Source organism: Cyclopterus lumpus, chromosome 14 (assembly GCF_009769545.1).
Source record: "Cyclopterus lumpus isolate fCycLum1 chromosome 14, fCycLum1.pri, whole genome shotgun sequence".
NCBI classification, from domain to species: Eukaryota; Metazoa; Chordata; class Actinopteri; order Perciformes; family Cyclopteridae; genus Cyclopterus; species Cyclopterus lumpus.
The window spans coordinates 9,449,270-9,468,801 of NC_046979.1; the positions used below are offsets into that span (position 1 = coordinate 9,449,270).

Genomic DNA, 19,532 nt, shown 5'->3' on the forward strand with positions numbered 1-19,532 from the left:
GCTGGTCGAGCGTAACCTTAGTTGACCTCTTTGTCAGTAAAAGCTTGTTTTTCAATATGCATAGCTGCTTACACGGAACATCCTGTACCCTGTACACTAGAATCACACTCATGAATAATATATCGAAAGTATCTATTAGACATTACCATCCGCGTGGTTCATTATTCTGATCTGAACTACAGACAAGCGTGTGCGTACACACGCACACCTGTCACTGTCTAGACAGGGAGGGGGCATTAAGTCGGTGGGTGCGGGGGGATCCCTCATGACCCATTAGGCTACTGCCTTATTCTATGCCAACCAGAATATATCTCAAGGCGTTGGATAATGACACCAAAAAAAAAAATCAACAACAACACGAGAAAAAAAGCAATCGCTCTATCAAATCTGATTGGCCGGCTGAACCGACACGAATGTTTTTCCCCGCTCGCAAACTCGAGGTCAGCTCGGGACGTTAAAAAATAAATAAATGAGAAAATAGAAATGCGTAGAAAGTAGAAGACATGGCAGACAATCTAGCTTGTTGGTGGCGGAAATGATTGACGGCGCTGCTGTCCAATGGGAGGCCGCGGCGCAGCTGGCTCACTGTATTGGCAGAGGCGGTGTCCAATGCAAAGTTCAGACGCATGATGGACACATAACTGACAATTCCCCCTGTCCTTTTGATTCAGACTGGAGATAAGATTTGAGTTCATTCACAATTGTGAACGCTGATATGTTCACCAGCGAGCGTTGGAGTCCGCACAATAAAAAAACACGTAGGCTGTAAATGAAATAATAACTGTGGGGTTTATGTGCTTAATGTGCACGTTCTCGCTGGGTTGCGACATCGCATGCGAACCTATTTTAAACCTCACCCTTCACGGGTTTCGTTACGCACCGTGACCTCCATTTATACATGTGCTGCGTTGCTGCTTTGGCAGGAGCAAACTTAAACACCTCGAGTAGGAGGAACATTACTACTACAACTACTATTACTATAACTCCCACCACTTCCAGGGAGACATAATGGAGCCGGTTGCACCGTCCCACTGTGTGCCCTGCGATTGGGGCACAATCATGTTGACGGATTTCTGATCCAACCCAAAACAGTGCACTGTTCTTCCAATAGCAGCTTTAAGTGAAAAGGCGTGCCTGCCTGCCAGCCTGCCAGCCTGCCTGCCCCCTCCTTCTCTTCCACCCCTCAAAGTACTCGATGTATAGTTAAAAAATGGGAGGGCACACTTGAACCGAGCTGCTCTATGAAGGTAGGCTGCAGCGTGTGTTTATTGATGAGATGAAAAGAAGATGGAAGTGAGAAATGAAACAAAGTAAAGGAACATATTAAAAAAAAAAACTACACGCTCTTCGTCGGGGGAAAACAGGGGGAGCCGTGGAAACGCTGTCGCCACTTTTTGAACGAGCTTCGAAGTACAGGTAAGAAATTAAGAAAAGTAGGAAAAGGGATGGGTCTTTACAATATATTTAACGCAATTATTACAGCGGAGAAATTAGAGGAATTTCCCAAATAAGAGGTGAAAACATGATCGTAGACTTTAGGGTGATGTGCATGAAATACCACGGACTTCCATGTAGTTGTGGCTGGCTTTACCAACCAAATATTAAGCTCTACATAATCGGGAAACTTCATTCTGTAGAGGATCTCAAACATTCAATAAATGTGACGCCGGCGTACGAAATGAAATGAAACGACTCCCTCATGTTAGAGGGCTCAGTTTTGTCTGCCAGAGGTTTTGTTGTCCGTTTATATTCGACTAACCAAAAACGCGCTGCCCTGGCATGACGCAAGTTTCCCCATCTGTCATTATTCTCAACATGCCCCCTTTACCTTTTAGCCCTTTACTTTCGGCTCGGCCCGTGAGCCGAGCCGGGGGACACTTGAGAACAATACTCTGGGAAAGCTGTGTTCACAGGTCTGATTCTCTCAAGCAGCGAAAGCCTCAGCGATGCTCGCGGGCAGCTCGTTCACGTTGCACACGCTGAGAGAGCCCGGAACAACTGTGGCAGCCGACGTGCGCATTTGGCTTTTAGGTCAGTTATTTGAATCCGAGGAAACGCGTTTCCTTATTGCCGACGAACCGCCACAACTCTCGCTGCAAATCTGTTTTCTGAAATACATTTTTCCAGTTTGTTGAACTTGCCGGAAAAGACGGTTTCGATGTTTGAAAATGCATCGCTGTGGCAGCGGCTCCGGTACAGCGCTTGTACTCAGACAGATGTCTAGCCTACATTTTTTATGAATTAATATCAATACGGCGTGGCATTTATGAGAGATGGGCTTTCATTAAGATGTGCTCTGCCGGCGGATGGGGAGGCTGGATAATATTGTGTCCGAAGGTAAAACAATACTGCAGGTTCATTTGAGCTAAATCCCAACTAAATCCAGTGGGACTCTGGTCTGGATTTTTGGTGCCATGTTTCCCCAAAATGAATGATCTCTTTAATGGTCGCAATCCGCTTTCATTCCATAGCCTACAGTTCGTAAAAAAAAAAAATGTTCCGATGTGAGGATGTTTTGGCAAAGGGTGGCCTAGATATGGGGCCATGCTCTGGTGTAATTAAAGTTGCAGGAGACGCTTCCTGCGTGTCTTTTGAGACATTTTGTTGCAAAATATTCATGGGTAACTCGTGATTCCTTTGATCTTGCTTATTAGATTGCGGTATAGAAGCACTTCACCCCTTAAATAAAGTTAAAATATGTCTGTATATGTTGAGCTTTGGCGCCATTAAAAAATAAATGGAGCAATGACTGCCCAAAATTCACAGAATGGGCCATTGGGAGTTAAGCCGGAGGAGCGTGTCTTGTTCTTTTGGGCTCCATCTATCCCTATGAGATCGTGCGCGTCTCTCTCTCTCTCTCTCTGTGTGTGTGTGCGTGCGTGCGTGCGACTGAGAAACGGACAGAGTGTGCTTGCTTGGGTGCGTGCGTGTGTGTGTGGCAAACAGATGTTGTCCCAAAGCGCTTGGCTTTGTCAGATAAAGAGAGTAATACAGCATGTTCCTGAGCCCATTATAAGCGATGCTGTCTACAACACGGTATGTGGGTCTGATTTTAGGCACATCAGGCTCGCCCATGTGGCCCAGAAGTGGTGTGCAGGTATATAGCTTCACACTAGCCATGTTAGAGGCAGACTGGTGTGGTCACTGCTGTTTACGTGAGAGGACGCCGGTGTGCACAGGAAGGCCGGTCCCGGGTTTGACACATGGGGGGAGGCTGCACGAGAGCGCAGCGCTGCGTCCACCAGCTTTCCGGTCTGTGGATGTGTACCTGTGTGTTTATATGCGCGTGGGTCTTTACCACATAATTGTGCGTTCATCCCTTCTCACTTTTGTTGTGATCACTCCCCCCCACAGCGCCTTCATTCAGAATGTGTTTCCACAACTTAAATGGGCTGCAATCCTATAGGCTCGGTTATGTAATTTCACGCCTCCACTGGATCGTTTGTTTTCTGAATGGATATACATTTGGAGAGCTGAGAGTGCAGCCCGGTGTAGCAGATATTCAACATTACACTTTGATGTGAGATTTCAGCTGGGCATGATTATAAATCTGTACTATGAATTGGAGCATTTTGATTGACAGGCTGCATGTGGAAAGAACACATTATATTGCCACAGAGCATACACTGCTGGAATACCCTTCATCTGAAAAGAAACTCCACACAAACTTAAAACCTGTATTTTTGGACATTTTATTGTTTGGTGAATTGAAGGGTACTTGTCTTGTGTTGTAAGTGAGCTCTCATCACGGCTTGATGTAAAAAATAAAAAAAAACTCTGGTTTTATCAGCACGGGGAGGTGTACAGTAGCTGCTGAAAGAGAGACAGACAATATGCATGCGTTGGGAGTGTTTGTAGTCCAGAGTATCAGGTGCCCAGTTTCATCTCTGTTAAGTCACTAATGAGTATAGATATGTATATATTCCACATGTACATTAATATTCACAGTGTTTGAGCCATCGCCATTTGCCAGCTTCCTGTGTCACGGCTAAAACCCACCCATGACTAATGAATATTTAAGAGCATGTCTGCAGACCAAGGAAACTCATTATTATATGAAGGAGACCCAGCAGATAAACTGTGGACCTCCTCAGATGAAGGCGGGGGGGTGGGGGATAGGGGGGTCAGTTAATCCACACTCAGCAATCAATCCCAATTTTCTTTTGGCTTCACCATCCTTCACTCGTCCTCTGTTCTGTAGCTCTCTCACTTCACATTCAGCCATTTATTATTGACCAACAACTCACACAATGTGTCCACAGCATTCAATTTCGAAATGTTTCGTGCTGATTTAGTCACCCTTTCGCACATTTCTCCCACCTGATTATTTGGGTTTACTCAAGTGAAAATGTGTAAGGAAACCATGCTGTCCCAATGTAATGAGTGCTTCTCTGGAAGGGACGTATAACAATCATCTTGTACTTACTTGCACACAGATGGCAGGTCAGTATTCCAAATATTTTTTAAGCGCAGTGAAGGCTCTGTTGCCTTAATAGTAAAGATGGAAACATCTCTCTAAAACCTCCACAATGCCACATTTGTGGTTATTCCTTCAACAGGCTTTTACCAGGTAATGCTGGTGGCCCATAAACCTGCATAATTACATTTATAGATATATCTTCATTATATTGTTTCAATACAACTCTCTTGAAAATATTTTTAGGCATCTGTGTTGTTTTTGGACGGTAGTGGAAAGGACGGGAGAGGTGCAAGAGAGAATTTAATATTGGTCATGAACAGAATTCCTCTGAATCCACTGCTTATTTTGCCACGTATTATTTAATTTTTATTATATTCAATAAGAAAATGTAGAAAGTGGAAATTTGGTTGCAAATATAGGAATACTGTCAATGTAATTGTAATGAAATATAAATTATTGGATGCAGCACCGGTGGCCCTTTACAGATGAAGTTAAAGTCATATTGTAATCCATAATTCTAAGCAGGGAATAGTATAACAAAAGCTGTAAAAAAAAGAAGGAAAAAAAAAAAAAAAAAAGAAATATGCACTTGAGTCCATCTTGGCACTTTGTCTACTCCAGTTGAACATATTTGGCAGCCATTTTGGGAATGCAATAGAGATCCATCGATATAACGAGCCACTTTGTGGATTGCATCCAGAATGTCACAGTGCTTGTTAACTGCTTGGCCCTTTTGTCTCAGACAGTGTTTCCCTCCTTTTCTGTTCCTGTATAATTCTCGTTAGAAGAATATTCCCCCATGGAGCAAAACTCATCTTTGATGTGATTGCCAACTGAGACTGTTTTCAGGTGCACATCTTAAAGTTATTGTTGGGTCTTATAATGAATTACAGCCTTAAATAGACTTTTAGGTTAAAGATTTGGTTTTGTTTAATAAGAACTCCTAAAGTTTCTCATATGATGTTAATTGCAAAGACTGCTGTTTTACAGAAACTGCTGCTTTAATGCTGCATTTGAGTCCCCACTTACCTTGACAACCCTAAAATAAACCTTAGATACCACTTAAGCTTCAGTCTTATTGTAGATTAAAGATGTCATACGTATTTGTTTTCCTCATATCCGTTGATCATAGTCAAATATAATATAATTATTGATTACTAACTAACTACACCTTGTTAGCATACATTAATTTATTTTGCGAATTTAAATTATTGGCCGGTCAGTTGGCTCCTGGCTAACATAACATGCTTTTCTTCACATGACATTTTTTTTAAAATTTTTCAAAATACTTATAACACAATTGCAAAACCTATTGAGAATGCATCCAAGTCGCCTTTGTAATTAAGGAGAGTTTTCCTACAGCTGCATTATGCAACACAGAAATGCTGTTATGAGTTATGGCGATTTCCTTCCTAGAAAATAATATGCCTTGTTTGACTGGAGGGAAAATGTATCTTGTTTATTGCTGATCATTTAGCCAGGATACAAATATTTGGCAACCGGTCAGTTATGCATAATGCTTAAAACAGTTATATGTCACATTGGTGAAGACAAATACTCAATTTGTCAATTCATCGAGCAGGGATTTTATTCGCCTTTTAGTAAATTGGCGGATAGAATTACTTTTATAAAACTGCATTGCACTCGAAACCCAATGACTTTAAGAGCATGCAGGATACAGAAAACTGTCCAACAAAGAACTTTAAATCATGTGTTTTATTTCAGTTTTCAAAGGAGTTACGTTTTGGAATCTCCCCTCCCTGCACGTATCACAGGAATGTGGAATGAAAACACACATCGAGACTACATTATGTATTTGCGAATGTGCCATGCTGTTGTCAGGGAGCTTTTATTCTGTTCTAAAATGTTCTAAAGTCCTATGAATAACAGGTTTACATCCCCGTGCAACATTGTTTTAGGAATAATTATTTAATATTTGCTCAATATAAATGTACACATCCCACATGGAGCAGTTCAACGCGCACTTGCCCCGGGCAGAGCCTGTGGTGTCTTTCCTTAATGTTTACACATCCATTTGGTACAGCACCCACATTAATAGCCTCTTGTTAAATATAATTGTCATAAAATGGTGTCCTGTAAATTACACTATGTACAGTACAAACATAATCCAGTTGTGGGTGTAACCATGTGTTTCCATTACCTTTGATAAAATTGCTAACAGACTCTTGATTCATGCTTCTTTATGATTTCAGTACTGGTCTTAAAGCTTTTCATTAAAAGTCATCTGTTTGAGGAAGTTGAACCGGAGGTTCTTGTACAACAAGTACAAACGTGTTTTTAATTTTTTTTATTTTTATAGATCTATGCAACCTGTTGTGATAATGTATGTTCGAATACACATTTTTATTTGCATTCCCTCTTGTTAAACACACACGCAGGCTCAGGCATTTAACTGATGTGAAAAATGTATCCGGGATTCTAATAGCGAAGTTGTATGTTTGCCAAGGTGCATGTGTGTCCTCAGTTCACCCTGCTACCCATATGGTTTTCTCCAAGTCATGGTGAGATCACTGCTAGTAGAAGGGGAAAAGTATCTAAAGAGGGTTGAAGACAAATGTAAGAAGAGTTTGACTTTGACTTTGAAACCAGTTTTACAGAGAAAAAGTGCTCTGCGTCTATCTTGGCTTCAGGAAGACTTTTTAAGCCTCGTGCTAGTAAACAGCACTCGCAGCAGCCAAACTGTTAAGATTGTGCACTCATTGATGTGTCTCATCCAATGTACATCGTTATGCACTGTGCGATGGGGAATTATTTACACAATCGTGTTTGTGTTGGGGTTTTATCACAAAATGAAGATTGCTGGAAGTATTTCCACAGAATCCAAGGTTGTATTTTCTTTTCTTTTCATTGACTAAGTCATTGTTTTTTTGTTTTGTTTTCAAATACAGCTGCAGGAAATCACTGTCATACATGATGTCATTTGAAAGAAATTCTAAAACAAATGATATTCGTTTTTTATTGTAAAAATGAAAGGAAATTCGGCTCTGAAACTGTCGACATTGTTTATTGCCCTGAAAATGATCTTGATAAAGACAGATTTCAAAATAGACTCCTTTATGAAGTTGAAAACCATTTTTGATTTGAGATCTTTTGTGTTCTTAGACCATTGTGGTGATTTACAACACGTTGGTCCATGTGATGCAGGAACATAGACAGAATAAAACATGGACGTAGTCATGACGGCACCCATAGGTTTCTGAGGAGTCATTGTGAAGCTCAAAGGAAGTTGCTCTGGCCGTTAAAAAATACCCAAATTTGGCCAAGAGGTGCATCGTTGGTTGAGATCGTTGGTTGAGCTCAACCTGGGCGTGCTCAGGTGACGCAGCAGAGGAGAAGGCAGCCACACCCTTAATTATGCCTAAATGTAAGCCTTTGTATAATTTAAACGTTCTTTAAAAGGTCTTAAAAAATATGTCGATACAGACCGAAACCATTTTTTGTACCAGGCTCTAAACATGTTTATTTCTTCTGTAAAGTTGGGAATTTTAACATGGGTGTCTATGGAGATTGACCCTCAAGTGGCTATTTGAGGAACTGCAGTGGCACTTCCACCTTTGCTTAATTTCTCAGGAACAAAGGTGCAGCAAGAGCACGTGTAACCTGTCTTTTTTCTTTTTACCGTTTCATCAAAGTTGCTGGACTTACATTTAAGTTTAAAAGAGATTCAGATTATTCTGATAACGTCAACTGTTTATACCACCTGTGTTACATTTTCAGTACAGATGCACCCCATGTGTCAGGCTCCATGGGATGTTTAAGTGGTTAGTACACCATTGTAATATAAATGGAACAGAATAAAACCTGAAATAACATACCTCGTGGCAGCTGCTATGTAGACAAACATCAAACCTCTTTTTATTTTATAATTTCTATGAGTTGATTAATTGACATGAATGCATTTTAAACTAAAACTCCTGTAGGCTTTGCTGCTCGCTGATATCTCAAGGTCCATTCAACCGCCAAATGTTATTTTATTCAAAGTCCTCTTCACGGTCATTTCAACGTATCTCAACATGCATTTCGAGGATGGGACGGCAACACCCTGGGCATATCCCTGCCAACACACAGACTCATCGAGGTAGCTGGAGCTAGTCATTAAAGGTGTTACTTTTACTTAACATTAAAAGCATGTTGCTCAAAGATAAGTGACAACATGTAAACCCTCCTGCACTTCTCAGGCTAACAATGACACCAGAAACGACTTAGAAGCAGCACAGCCATGTGTGGGGATTTTTATAGTAATGTTACCCGAAACCAACTGGTGATCTTAGGTTACACTCTGCGGCTCTTGGGCTATATAGATTGTTACCATCAAGGATAATAATTCTGCTCCATTCCAAGAAGCCCACACTGACCAGTAATTCATGTGCATTAGCGAGGCCAAAAGGCCAGATGATTATCATAAACGGAGCTGATGGGTGGTCATGTTATCTCTCCTCTTCGTGCTGCGAGTTGACTCTCAGGTGACTCTGCTTTCTGTGCGGAGGAGACAACCTTAACTACACTTACATTCAATCCTAATAGAAGGTGTAAATGCTGAAAATGAGCTAGTAGAATCTTCTGTGAAAAAAACACTGCATATATCTTCGCAACAGCAAAAGGTGATCAGTGTCAATATATTATGTGCAACTTATTATTTGTTTTATAACCACAATGCAACAGTGTTTTCCTCGTTCCTGAGCTCGATGACTAATAAAAATAGTTTGTACAAGGAAACCTGCCTGCAAAACTAATTTACAGCAGAATTTTACACAAAGTGCAGCCAACCACATATCACGACACATTATTTTACATAACATAAACTGTCAAATGAAAAATTAATTAATTATGCGTTAGACACAAACGCATAATGACTTACTGACTATTATAGTATTGATAAATACACAAATAAATGTTGGTTATATACATTATTGTAACTTTATGTGTCCCTTATTGTCATCCGTTTTTGTGGCTGGTCTTGGTGAGGTAGTTACTGAGTGACAGTGTGTACAGTATTCTTTGGATATAGTCCATAGATTTGTAAAATGACTCCACCTATTATAAATGACCTTTGGTAGCTGATACTTTCCATAGATTACTGACCTTATTGTTCTTCATTAAAACCTTTACTTCATAGGGCCGTTCAGTGTGTTGAACTGTATCAGGAACATTCTAATCAGCTCATATTTCTAGATAATATCTAGTCTTCTTTTCAAGTTTGTCTTTACTAGAATGTCTTTGACCCCGAATGGGGTAAAATCTAGACTTTTTCTCATTTCTTAGGAAATTCTGTAGTTGTCTTGCAACACAGTATTTGTATGGATAACATTTCCTAATGTGGTAAGATTGCAACCACTGCCATTAGATTAACAGAACACTATACCGTTGTGCCAACTTTGGTTCATTTCAAACTGCACTGCTGTAAGTCTCAGTATATCTAACTTGTGTTGCTCAGCTGGTCGGCAGACCAGACTGGACCCAATGGTGAAAGTGTGTATAGGGCACTCGTGTGGCTGTGTTTCAGTGTGTCAGCATGTCACTTTTAGATATGTCAAATGATCTGAAGAGACATATATAATCTGTATTTACAACAGAACATCTTGCCAAACTAGAAATACACTGTGGTAACACCCATAGGGCTAAACATAAGCACAGAATATTTAGTATTAAGTCATCTGGATTTTATATCTGTAGTTGAAGGTCTCGGTTTACCTGAATAATGGCACTCTTTTATCTCAGCCTGATGGCACGTGTATTGTTGTTGCCGTAGCTACAGGCTGAAGAAATATCACAAAACCTTTTTGCAAAATTCAACATTTCCACCGTTGCCTTTGCCTCTGCATCGTTAAGAAGCAGCATGTTATCAGTTTTGCAGAGCGTCAAATTGTTTTGTGATTGGAGATCCTGTTTAAAGGCAAGTATTGAAAGGTACTTGCTGACCCTTGAAGCACAGACCGGCTAACAAATAGTGCAGGATTGTGCTGAACTGCTTAAAGCACCCTTGTGCATTTGTGAGAGTTCACCTCGACAGCTGCTGGTGAAACACATGATCCAGACGTTCTCAGGCTCATTACTTCACAAACGGGGAAAATAATGAAGTAGTATATGTGGCAGGAGCTGTATTGTAAAATGTGTTTGAAAAAATATTGTATTTTGATTCCAGTTGTCATCACGTACATAACACATCACATCAGAGCGAATGTCATAGCACATTGACATAATTCACTTTTTTTTTTAAGACCACACACACACACTGAATATCCAGCTTGTTCCGACAGGGCCCTTTAGTCTCTTTTGTTGTTTATTTTGTTCTGTACTTGTGAGGTTTTTTTTAATTCTGTTTTGTCTCTAGTGACAAACATAATATAGCCTACACTTAACCTAAACGTTTTCAGAGGCTTCGCTGTATACGCTGTACTCCACAGTGCTTGTTAGCAGAGGTCCCCACACTATCCTGTCATCATTCAGCACAAAACATCTTTGTCCTGTTTTATCTCCCAAGGACATACAGTGAAGAGAAACTTAGTTTTCTTTCAGAGATATAAAGGTGCTGCAGCCCCGCTATACAACACAATTCTCTTGTCTCGCTTATGTAAAATACGGGCATAAATGGATACATAAGACCACGGGCATACGAGTAGATATCTCCTGCCAAACAGAATTAATTAACTGATCATGATACACTAGTAATAGACAGAGAAGTCCTGTATGAGCATCTTTGTAAGTTCATGAAGATCTCTCGATGGCCCGCGAGGTCCTTTTTTTGGAGAGGCAAAATGTCCTCAACGCGTGTAGTAGCTGTAAAGAGGCAGTTACTGTGGACACTTGAGCCTAAATGATAACTCTTGAATTTAGCATTATCTGCTTCGGGGGTTAGAGGTGTTTTGGAGACTACCATATGAGTAGTCAGGTGGTTCTTTTTGGTCAAATGTTCATTAACAAAAGCACAGCAAATTTGCGAGTTCTGAAATATTTCTTAAAAGCGTCCCTTCCAGCACCAAAGTGAGATACTGTCTTTATATTTGTAATGGCCGTGAGCCAGCTGTGGCTGTTTGTTTTTTGCTCTCTATGCTCATTTTGGTAGCTCTAAAATACAGTTACTGATGGCACTAATTCATGAATGTTTGTGTTCCTGAAAAAGTATATTAGAAGTAGATTATCCTCCCATCTGCAAATAGACAAAGGATGTGCTATGGATAACGGGTGGTGGTGGTGGGTGTGTTTTTGACAGAAAATGACGAAGTTGAACAAGCTGTCCTGTCAAAAAATATTTAAACTGTCCTTTACTTGTGTAGTGGTATTGTAGTGTGTGTTGTTATTTGTTTGCCTGAGGAATTTATTTGAAAGCCGCACATCCTGTCACATTGAGATTCAGTTGGACTGAATGTGTTATCACATTGATCTGCTGTGCTATTTGAGACATTTTAGTGGCAGGAACTACACATGAACAGTTAGATTGAATTTACGGGGACCATAAAGAGTTAACAGCTCCGGATAGTGTATGATGCACAGAAATGCACAAACATAATACAGTTATTCAGGAAATCTCGATTGAGCAGTGGCCCTAACATTACGCTGGCACTCTGTAATTACTTCACAATGCCTCCACCAAGTTCACAACAGGAAAAAAAAGAGTTGTGGATTAATGGAATGCTATTTTACATATTTGTAAACTGTCCCTGGTGGTGAGCTTGAAATCAAAACTGTATTTTGGAGGCAGAATCACTGGTGTGTGTTGTAGGTGAAGGGCCAGTTCAAAGTACAGCAACAGGACGTCTCATGTCGAAATTGTTAGAACAACACCCGGTTCGAGTGTAATTCATACATAAGTACCATCAGACATTTAGACACAATTCAAGAATATTTAATTGGTGATGTTAGACCGTACAATTTCAGTAAAGGGAGAAGGAGTGAAAAAGAAAAAAAAGGTTGTGGAAAAATCTTGGCTCAACTTGTCAAACAGCCTACGTGCTTGTTGATGATTTCTCAGTGACTGCTATAAAGGCAAATCAATTAAATTGTGAGACTGTGGGGTGTTTTCTTCTGCGTCTCCTGAAGTGTGTGTGTTATTTAGGTGCATACCTTACCTGTTAATTGCTTCACAACGTTATGGACGAACACTTGAGTGTAATAGGAGACACGGCGCTCTAAATTACTCCGATTCAATCAGCCAACACACCATTGCTGGGCTGAGATGGATATTTAGTTACCTAAAAGAATAACTTTGAATTATGCTGATCAGAGGGAACCACCACACAATAGTATTATAGCTGAGGATTCATTTTCTTTCTTTTTTCAGAAAAGTTTGAGATGCTGACTGATTGCAGCGAGGTGTAACTGTAAATTGTTATGCCAGAGGAGTGAAATGAACGCTGTGTCTTCACCGAACACACCTCGAATCATCACTTGTCAGAACAACACATCACTTGATTACTGCCTGAAATTTCCCAGTGTGCTCGCCACACATTTACATTGTTTACTACATTACATTAGATCACGTATCCAGACCATACTATTAAAGTATGATTTCTGGTAGTTTATATGCTAATATGGGCTAAATGGATCATTGAAATTAATAATTACAACGTTGGACAGCGATGGTTAAGCAGCCGAGATTTCAAACAAACTAATAAATGACTATTAATTAGACGTAACACAAAACACTCTTGATAAGGGCAAATCTGCATCAGATTCACTGAGGTGCAGTATGCACATGCATGGACATGAGCCGTACACAATGCCCCGTGGCCCTTTTGTCTCCAGATCTAAACGTATCAAGAGCCTTGAATATATGCTCGTAGTGTGTGTTGTAAGCAGTATTTGCATATTTCAGGATGTATATTATTCACATGGCTGATACTGCTCCTTTCATAAGCACGCCTCTTATGTCTGTCCTCAACCCCATCCCCCATCTTCCCATTTTACCCCCCACCCCCCCTTGATTAACTAATGTCCGATTCGATGCAGCGTATTTCATGAGCTTGTCACCTAATACAGGCAGCTGATTAACCTGAAGTCTGGCTGGTGAAGTTACAATCCTCATCTCCCTGTCTTCGTTTTTTCTCTCTCTCTCTCTTCTTCTTTTTTTTTTTCACCCCCCCCCCCCCCCCCCCCCATCTCTTCCCCCACCCTCTCTCTCTTCCCCCACCCTCCACCCCTCCTCAGTCTTTGTTGTGGCGGCAGCAGCAGAGCATGCATTGCATTGGCGGTCTGAAGCATTGTGTCTGATTTCCAGCAGACAAACTGACCTCTGGGGATTTATTGACAGCAAACTCCACAGAGGCAGACACAGAGCTGGGAGCATGGAGAGGCAGTCAGAGAGGGGCGGAGGAGGGTGTTTGGGAAGGTTTGTAGGGAGGGAGGGAGGGAGGAAGGAAGGGAGGAAGGTTTGAAGGAAAGGGGGGGGGGGGCAGACAGAGAGACAGACAGACAGATGGAATAAAGGACGACAACAGAGTTTTTGTGATGAAACAGGAAACAGGTAGCAGCACACAGAGATAGATCTCAATATGGGGAGGGTAAAATACACGCCCCGATTTTGGTTTAATTCAAAAATGTGTTTTTTGGTGGAGCGTTTGGAAGTGAAAGAAAATGGCTGCCTCCTACAAGGATCTAATTAATTTTGAAGGATCATCAGCCCCTTTAGTCCAAGGCAGGGTACAGGAGGGAGGGAGGGAGGGAGGGCGGGAGGGAGGGGGACAGACCCCTGGGCTGATTAGAATTCACTGCAGGTAGGCGCTGGCTGCTGCTCACCCACTGTGTCACGGCTAAAATGGAATCACTGTTGTGAGTGGCAGTCTGGGCAACTGAAGCCTGCTTCTCTTGGCCTGCTCCTTTGTTGCCTGCGTTCACCTCACTTTACCCCTTAGGCAGGTGGATTTACATGTCTGGGTGGCGAGGGAAGCCAGAGAGGGAACATACATGTTTGCATGGTCTAACAGTAGTCACGAAACAAAAAGGCCCATGGCACCAGAATACAGTTACATCCAAAGCTAACCTTTGGAAAATAAAAAAAAGGTCAAATATTTGCCACAGTTATGGATTCAAGCATTTTGGCTCACGTTTGTGTGCAGTAGTTTAAAGACATGATATGTTTGTTGGTTTTCAGTTTGACTAAGTACATTTTTAATTATTTCAGTGGCAGCAGTTTAAGGCAAAGGATACACCAACTGAAGGGTGTTATTGTTAGGTATTAGAACAAGGCTTCAAGCTTATATTAAGGTCTATAATAAACGGGCTGAAGGTTGCTGTTAGAGTTATGTGTACAGCTACGGTTGGAGAAAAGTTTAATTTTAGATTGAGGGGTTAAGGATTTCACCGTAAAATATATTTTCTGTCCTGACCAAGACGGAAGAACTAACCAGTGTCTGTGTGTGTGTGTGTGTGTGTGTGTGTGTGTGTGTGTGTGTGTGTTTTAGTGCCAAAGAATGATCCGTCTCAGTATCGAGTGATCACCCTCTACTGCTAGACACGCTATTACTTGTCTATATCTAATCAGCAGATTTGTTAGTTGACAAGGACATTTCAAGAAAACGAGCACATGTCTCGCTGCCCACAGTACTTCTCAGAGTGGGGCCTGTGGACACAAACCAGGCTGTGAACACAGCTTTTTCAGTTTTTACACTTTAACCCCTCAACTCTGGTTTTCTTCCAGATATTCTGCGTCTCTATTCTAAACTTATTCAACCATTTCAGAGGCCTAATTTCTATTACCTTGACACCGCTAGTGGAAAAACACACAGGTCACTTACTGAAAATCACATGCCTTTCATCGGCAGATTTCACCTCAGTGTCTCAAAGTGGGAGGTGTGTTCTCGGTGAAAGTACTCGGGATTTTTATGAGAATAATAGGTGTCAACATTAACGTACAGGTCTGGTCAAATCCTAGCCTCGTTCTGTTCATTCAGCAAACACACTGCTGGTACTGGCATTCCACAGAGAGCACTTGATGTTCATGTTGTAGCCAGCGTGACAGCTACGAAACATTTGTACTTTGTTTCCAAAAAATATGTAATATGAATGTCAGATCACACTTGCAATTCTGATCCAAATTCCGATGAATGATAAATATCCCCTCCCCAACGCACAGAGTAATTTCTACATACCTTTAAAGCTTTGTTGGTAACACATATTTGAAGACCCTTTGACTTGTGTGGGACAAACAAGAGAGAAAATGTAATTACATTTTTCATTGGTTTAATGCATTTTTTCCAGCTGGCCTGACCATAATGTGGTCGGTTTCATCTTCAATTCTCAGATAAATCCTTTGCATAATAATGTGTTTGTACAGTAGAAGAGCAGTCGTGTGAGTCTGTCTTACCAACTCATCACATGCTCAACGTTGTTGAATGCTTGTCTTGTGTTTTTCAATGAATGCCTTGTGTAGTTAATTTGAGACTTTTTCTTCCATTATTACAACTTGTAATGTCGGCTCAGTCTGTATTGGACATTGTCTTGTTTAATTTGTGGATATAAAAATGAAATACAACAGAACAATGTCCACACACACACACACACACTCTCTCTCTTTGTGGTGAGTGTGACTGAGACCTTTTCTAAAATATTTGATCTGGTTAAAAAAAATTTGGTTAGGAATTTATAATTTTTTGGGGTGTGGTTTTTTTGCCCATGGCGGCACAGATAACGGCAGAGAAGAACTGGCTCTTATACTAATATTATTTTCATCCATGATTTGTAATTGGTGGTCTTGTGCACACAGGAACTTCCATTCATCTTGCTTTGAAAACTCTTCACACATCTGTTGCAGCGTGTCGGTGGAAGATATTTGTGTTACTGTGGCTCCCGGTTCATTAAGGGAGTGGCAATATCGACGAGGCAGTATGTGGCATTAAGATTTGTCTTTGTCTTTTCTCTCCCCCTCCAAACACTGTGGCAGAGCAACACATGATTTGGACAGAAAGGACTGACAGCCTTGCCTAGCACCCGGCCTCTGATCAGACCATCTCCACCAGCAAACTGAAGCTTGACCTGCACTTCATCACCAGCCACACAAACATCTTCGGAACAAAACGTCATCTAACTGTGAGTACTGGACTGCCTCCGTTTTTACCTTCTCCCTTAGTGTGTAAGTTAGAAATAACTTAGCACAAAGTACTCATGCTTGTTTCCAGCTAACACTATTTAGCCTTAGCATTTGGATAAATATATCTAATAAAATATGTTACTATCAAATATGGTTTTATTGTTACCACCACTGTTCAATTTATGTCTGTTCAGTGTATAACTGCATTCCAAATTATAACGCAAATCGCTACATGTTTAAGTTTTTCCACATAAATACAGTAGATAAGCTATGTGTCGATTCAGTTATTTCATCACCAATATGTTTTCATAAATATATTTCTTATTAATTGACAGACATAGTGTAAATTAATTTACACATTCTGGACATGGATTTGTTCAGTTTCCAAGATCAAAATGAGGACATTTATCTTCAAGAAAATGGCTGTGTTTAATAATCAATCAAATAAGGTCAACCACTTTAATTAAATTATACTCAAGCATGTTTATGTGCAAAAGAAATTAATTTTACAGCAATTATGGAAACCCTCAATTTGCATAATTCTGACACTTTCTACCTCTCTAATTTATATTAAGATTTTCATTTCTTTTCACATCTAACTGGTAAGGAAAGCATCTTAAGTTATCTTGCACACTGATCAGCCGGGTCACATCTAGTGTATTCCTAGGATAGTTAGGAAGCGCCATCACAGTGAACACATGGCTAACAAAAGAGGCCTGTTGTCATCTAAGCCCAGTGCGCCACCTACTGGTGGTTGAACGAATTGCAAGAATACACAACGAGAAACTTGTAATAATTAGATGGGAACCATCTTAATTGTCTTTCAACTTGTCAATGTGGAATTTGTAAACCACGATTTCAAGAGACAAATTGAACTGAGATGTTGAATTACCATTTCAGTATTAATATTGCTTATCACATATTTAATTGATTCTAGTACTGCGAGCTGGTTGTGTTTTCCAACAAATTTGTGATGCATTTGCTCATAACTATGCTATTACTGAGTGTATATTTGATTATTAAATTACACGTTTTTTATTACTCCTTATATATCAGTAACACTGTAACCAATGATGTAAATAAGCTCCTTCATTTCATGAGTAAATTCCAATGTAACAATGTAGTGTGTCAGAGTTTTTAAATTAGTGTTTGTTACGTCCTGCTTGCAGGTGACATCAGTTGCAAGGGGATGACCGAGCGCATTCATAACATCAATCTCCACAACTTCAGCAATTCTGTACTTGAGACCCTCAATGAGCAGCGCAACCGTGGGCACTTCTGTGACGTGACTGTTCGGATCCATGGAAGTATGCTGCGAGCTCACCGGTGCGTGCTGGCTGCTGGAAGCCCCTTCTTTCAGGACAAGCTGCTCTTGGGCTACAGCGACATTGAGATCCCTTCTGTGGTCTCAGTGCAATCCATCCAAAAGCTGATTGACTTTATGTACAGCGGGATTCTGCGGGTGTCTCAGTCAGAGGCCCTGCAAATCCTGACCGCTGCCAGCATCTTACAGATCAAGACCGTGATTGATGAGTGTACGCGCATCGTGTCCCAGAATGTGGGCCTGGCCGGGCCGGGGGGCTTCCCTGGTATGCCAGGAGACTCTGGTCAGGAAACGCCCCGTGGCACGCCAGAGTCCGGCACCTCTGGGCCCAGCAGCGACGCAGAGTCAGGTTATATGCAAGCAACATCACAAAGCATGGACCGTGCATACACATCACTGTACTCCTACCCTGGCCTCACTCTGCAGAACGGCACCCGCGAGCGTCCCCTGTACATTAACCCTATGTCGACAAATTACGATCCGACTCTAAGCACTCAGGAGGTCCAGCAATCTCAAGATCCACCCTGGATGAACCGCATTCAGGAGAGATCTCAGCAGGTCGACCGCTTCATCTCCACAGCAGAGTCCACCCACTGCCGCAAGCAGCCCCGACCGGTACGCATACATACAGGAGGGATGCACATAAAGCAGGAGGCCGAAGACGAGCACAGCTGCTACGATAATATGGGGGACTGCCAAGACGACACTGACCATAATGAGGGTGTGGAGAGTGAATCCAAGGTTGAAAGTTTTGACTCAGGGGTGAGCTCCTCCATCAGTACTGAGCCAGATGCTATGGAGCACCAGCCGTACCTGACGGGCTTCGGCCGAGACGGGGACGGTCAGCAGGGTGAAGGAGGTCCAGTGCATATAGAGGTCAATGACTCGTCCCCAGAGCAAGTGCAAGACCCAGAGGACGGGGACACATCCCACAGCACTAGTGACAGTAGCATGATGCAGACCCTGCCAAACTCAGTCATGTCCCAGTCCCTGTCAAGTGCCCCGCACTACATGCGCCAGGCAGAATCACACACCAGCAATCTGAGGATGCCGCTTACCGTGACCAGCAATTCCCAAGTGATGGGCACTGCTGGAAGCACCTTCCTGCCCACGCTCTTTCCTACACAGTCGAATAGAGACAAGTCTTTCATTTACCTTCCTGGCCAGCAGCAACCCCAGTTTGTGAACGTGCCGCCTCCTGCAATGCCATCATTCCCGAACCCCATGTCGGTACAGCAAGCGCCATCGCAGCAGCAGGTCGTAGGAGGACTTGGTCCGGGGGAAAAGAAGCCCTATGAATGCAGTCTCTGCAGTAAAACCTTTACTGCCAAACAGAACTACGTCAAACACATGTTTGTCCACACTGGTAAGTCAGAATGTCTTATGTGAAGTAAAGTTTTTTTTTTTTTTTACATCAGTAGCTCAGTTCAATCATTTTATTATCTGTAGTCAATGTAGATGTAGTTGCAGAAATACTTTAGACGTATTTTTTGGTTAGTGGAGGACAAACTCTTCACATCAGAGGTCTTCTTTATTTGTTTGAGATGTAATGTTTCTTCATCATAATACATAACAATATTAGACAAAAGGGAATTCATTTTTATTAATGCGATGATAACCTAGTAGCAATAGAGCTGTGTTCTTTTAACACAACACATTCCCGGGGTTTGAGGTGGTAGTTTGTTTACACTGAGAAAGTTACTAAATGAATACAATGAATAGATTAATACATAAAACGTATAATA

The 19,532-nt window shown here is 41.4% G+C and overlaps 1 protein-coding gene across 1 annotated transcript in view; it reads left to right on the top strand.

Annotated features, from left to right (window-relative positions):
• Positions 1-1,167: 1,167 nt before the first annotated feature.
• The window catches only part of zbtb20 (zinc finger and BTB domain containing 20), a 31,823-nt gene continuing 13,458 nt past the window's right edge, over positions 1,168-19,532 (top strand). The window contains exons 1-3 of the mRNA XM_034549831.1: positions 1,168-1,416; positions 16,317-16,462; positions 17,633-19,153. Coding sequence (XP_034405722.1) covers positions 17,653-19,153 — 1,501 coding nt within the window. The 5' untranslated portion in view covers positions 1,168-1,416; positions 16,317-16,462; positions 17,633-17,652. The remainder of the gene's footprint in view (positions 1,417-16,316; positions 16,463-17,632; positions 19,154-19,532) is intronic.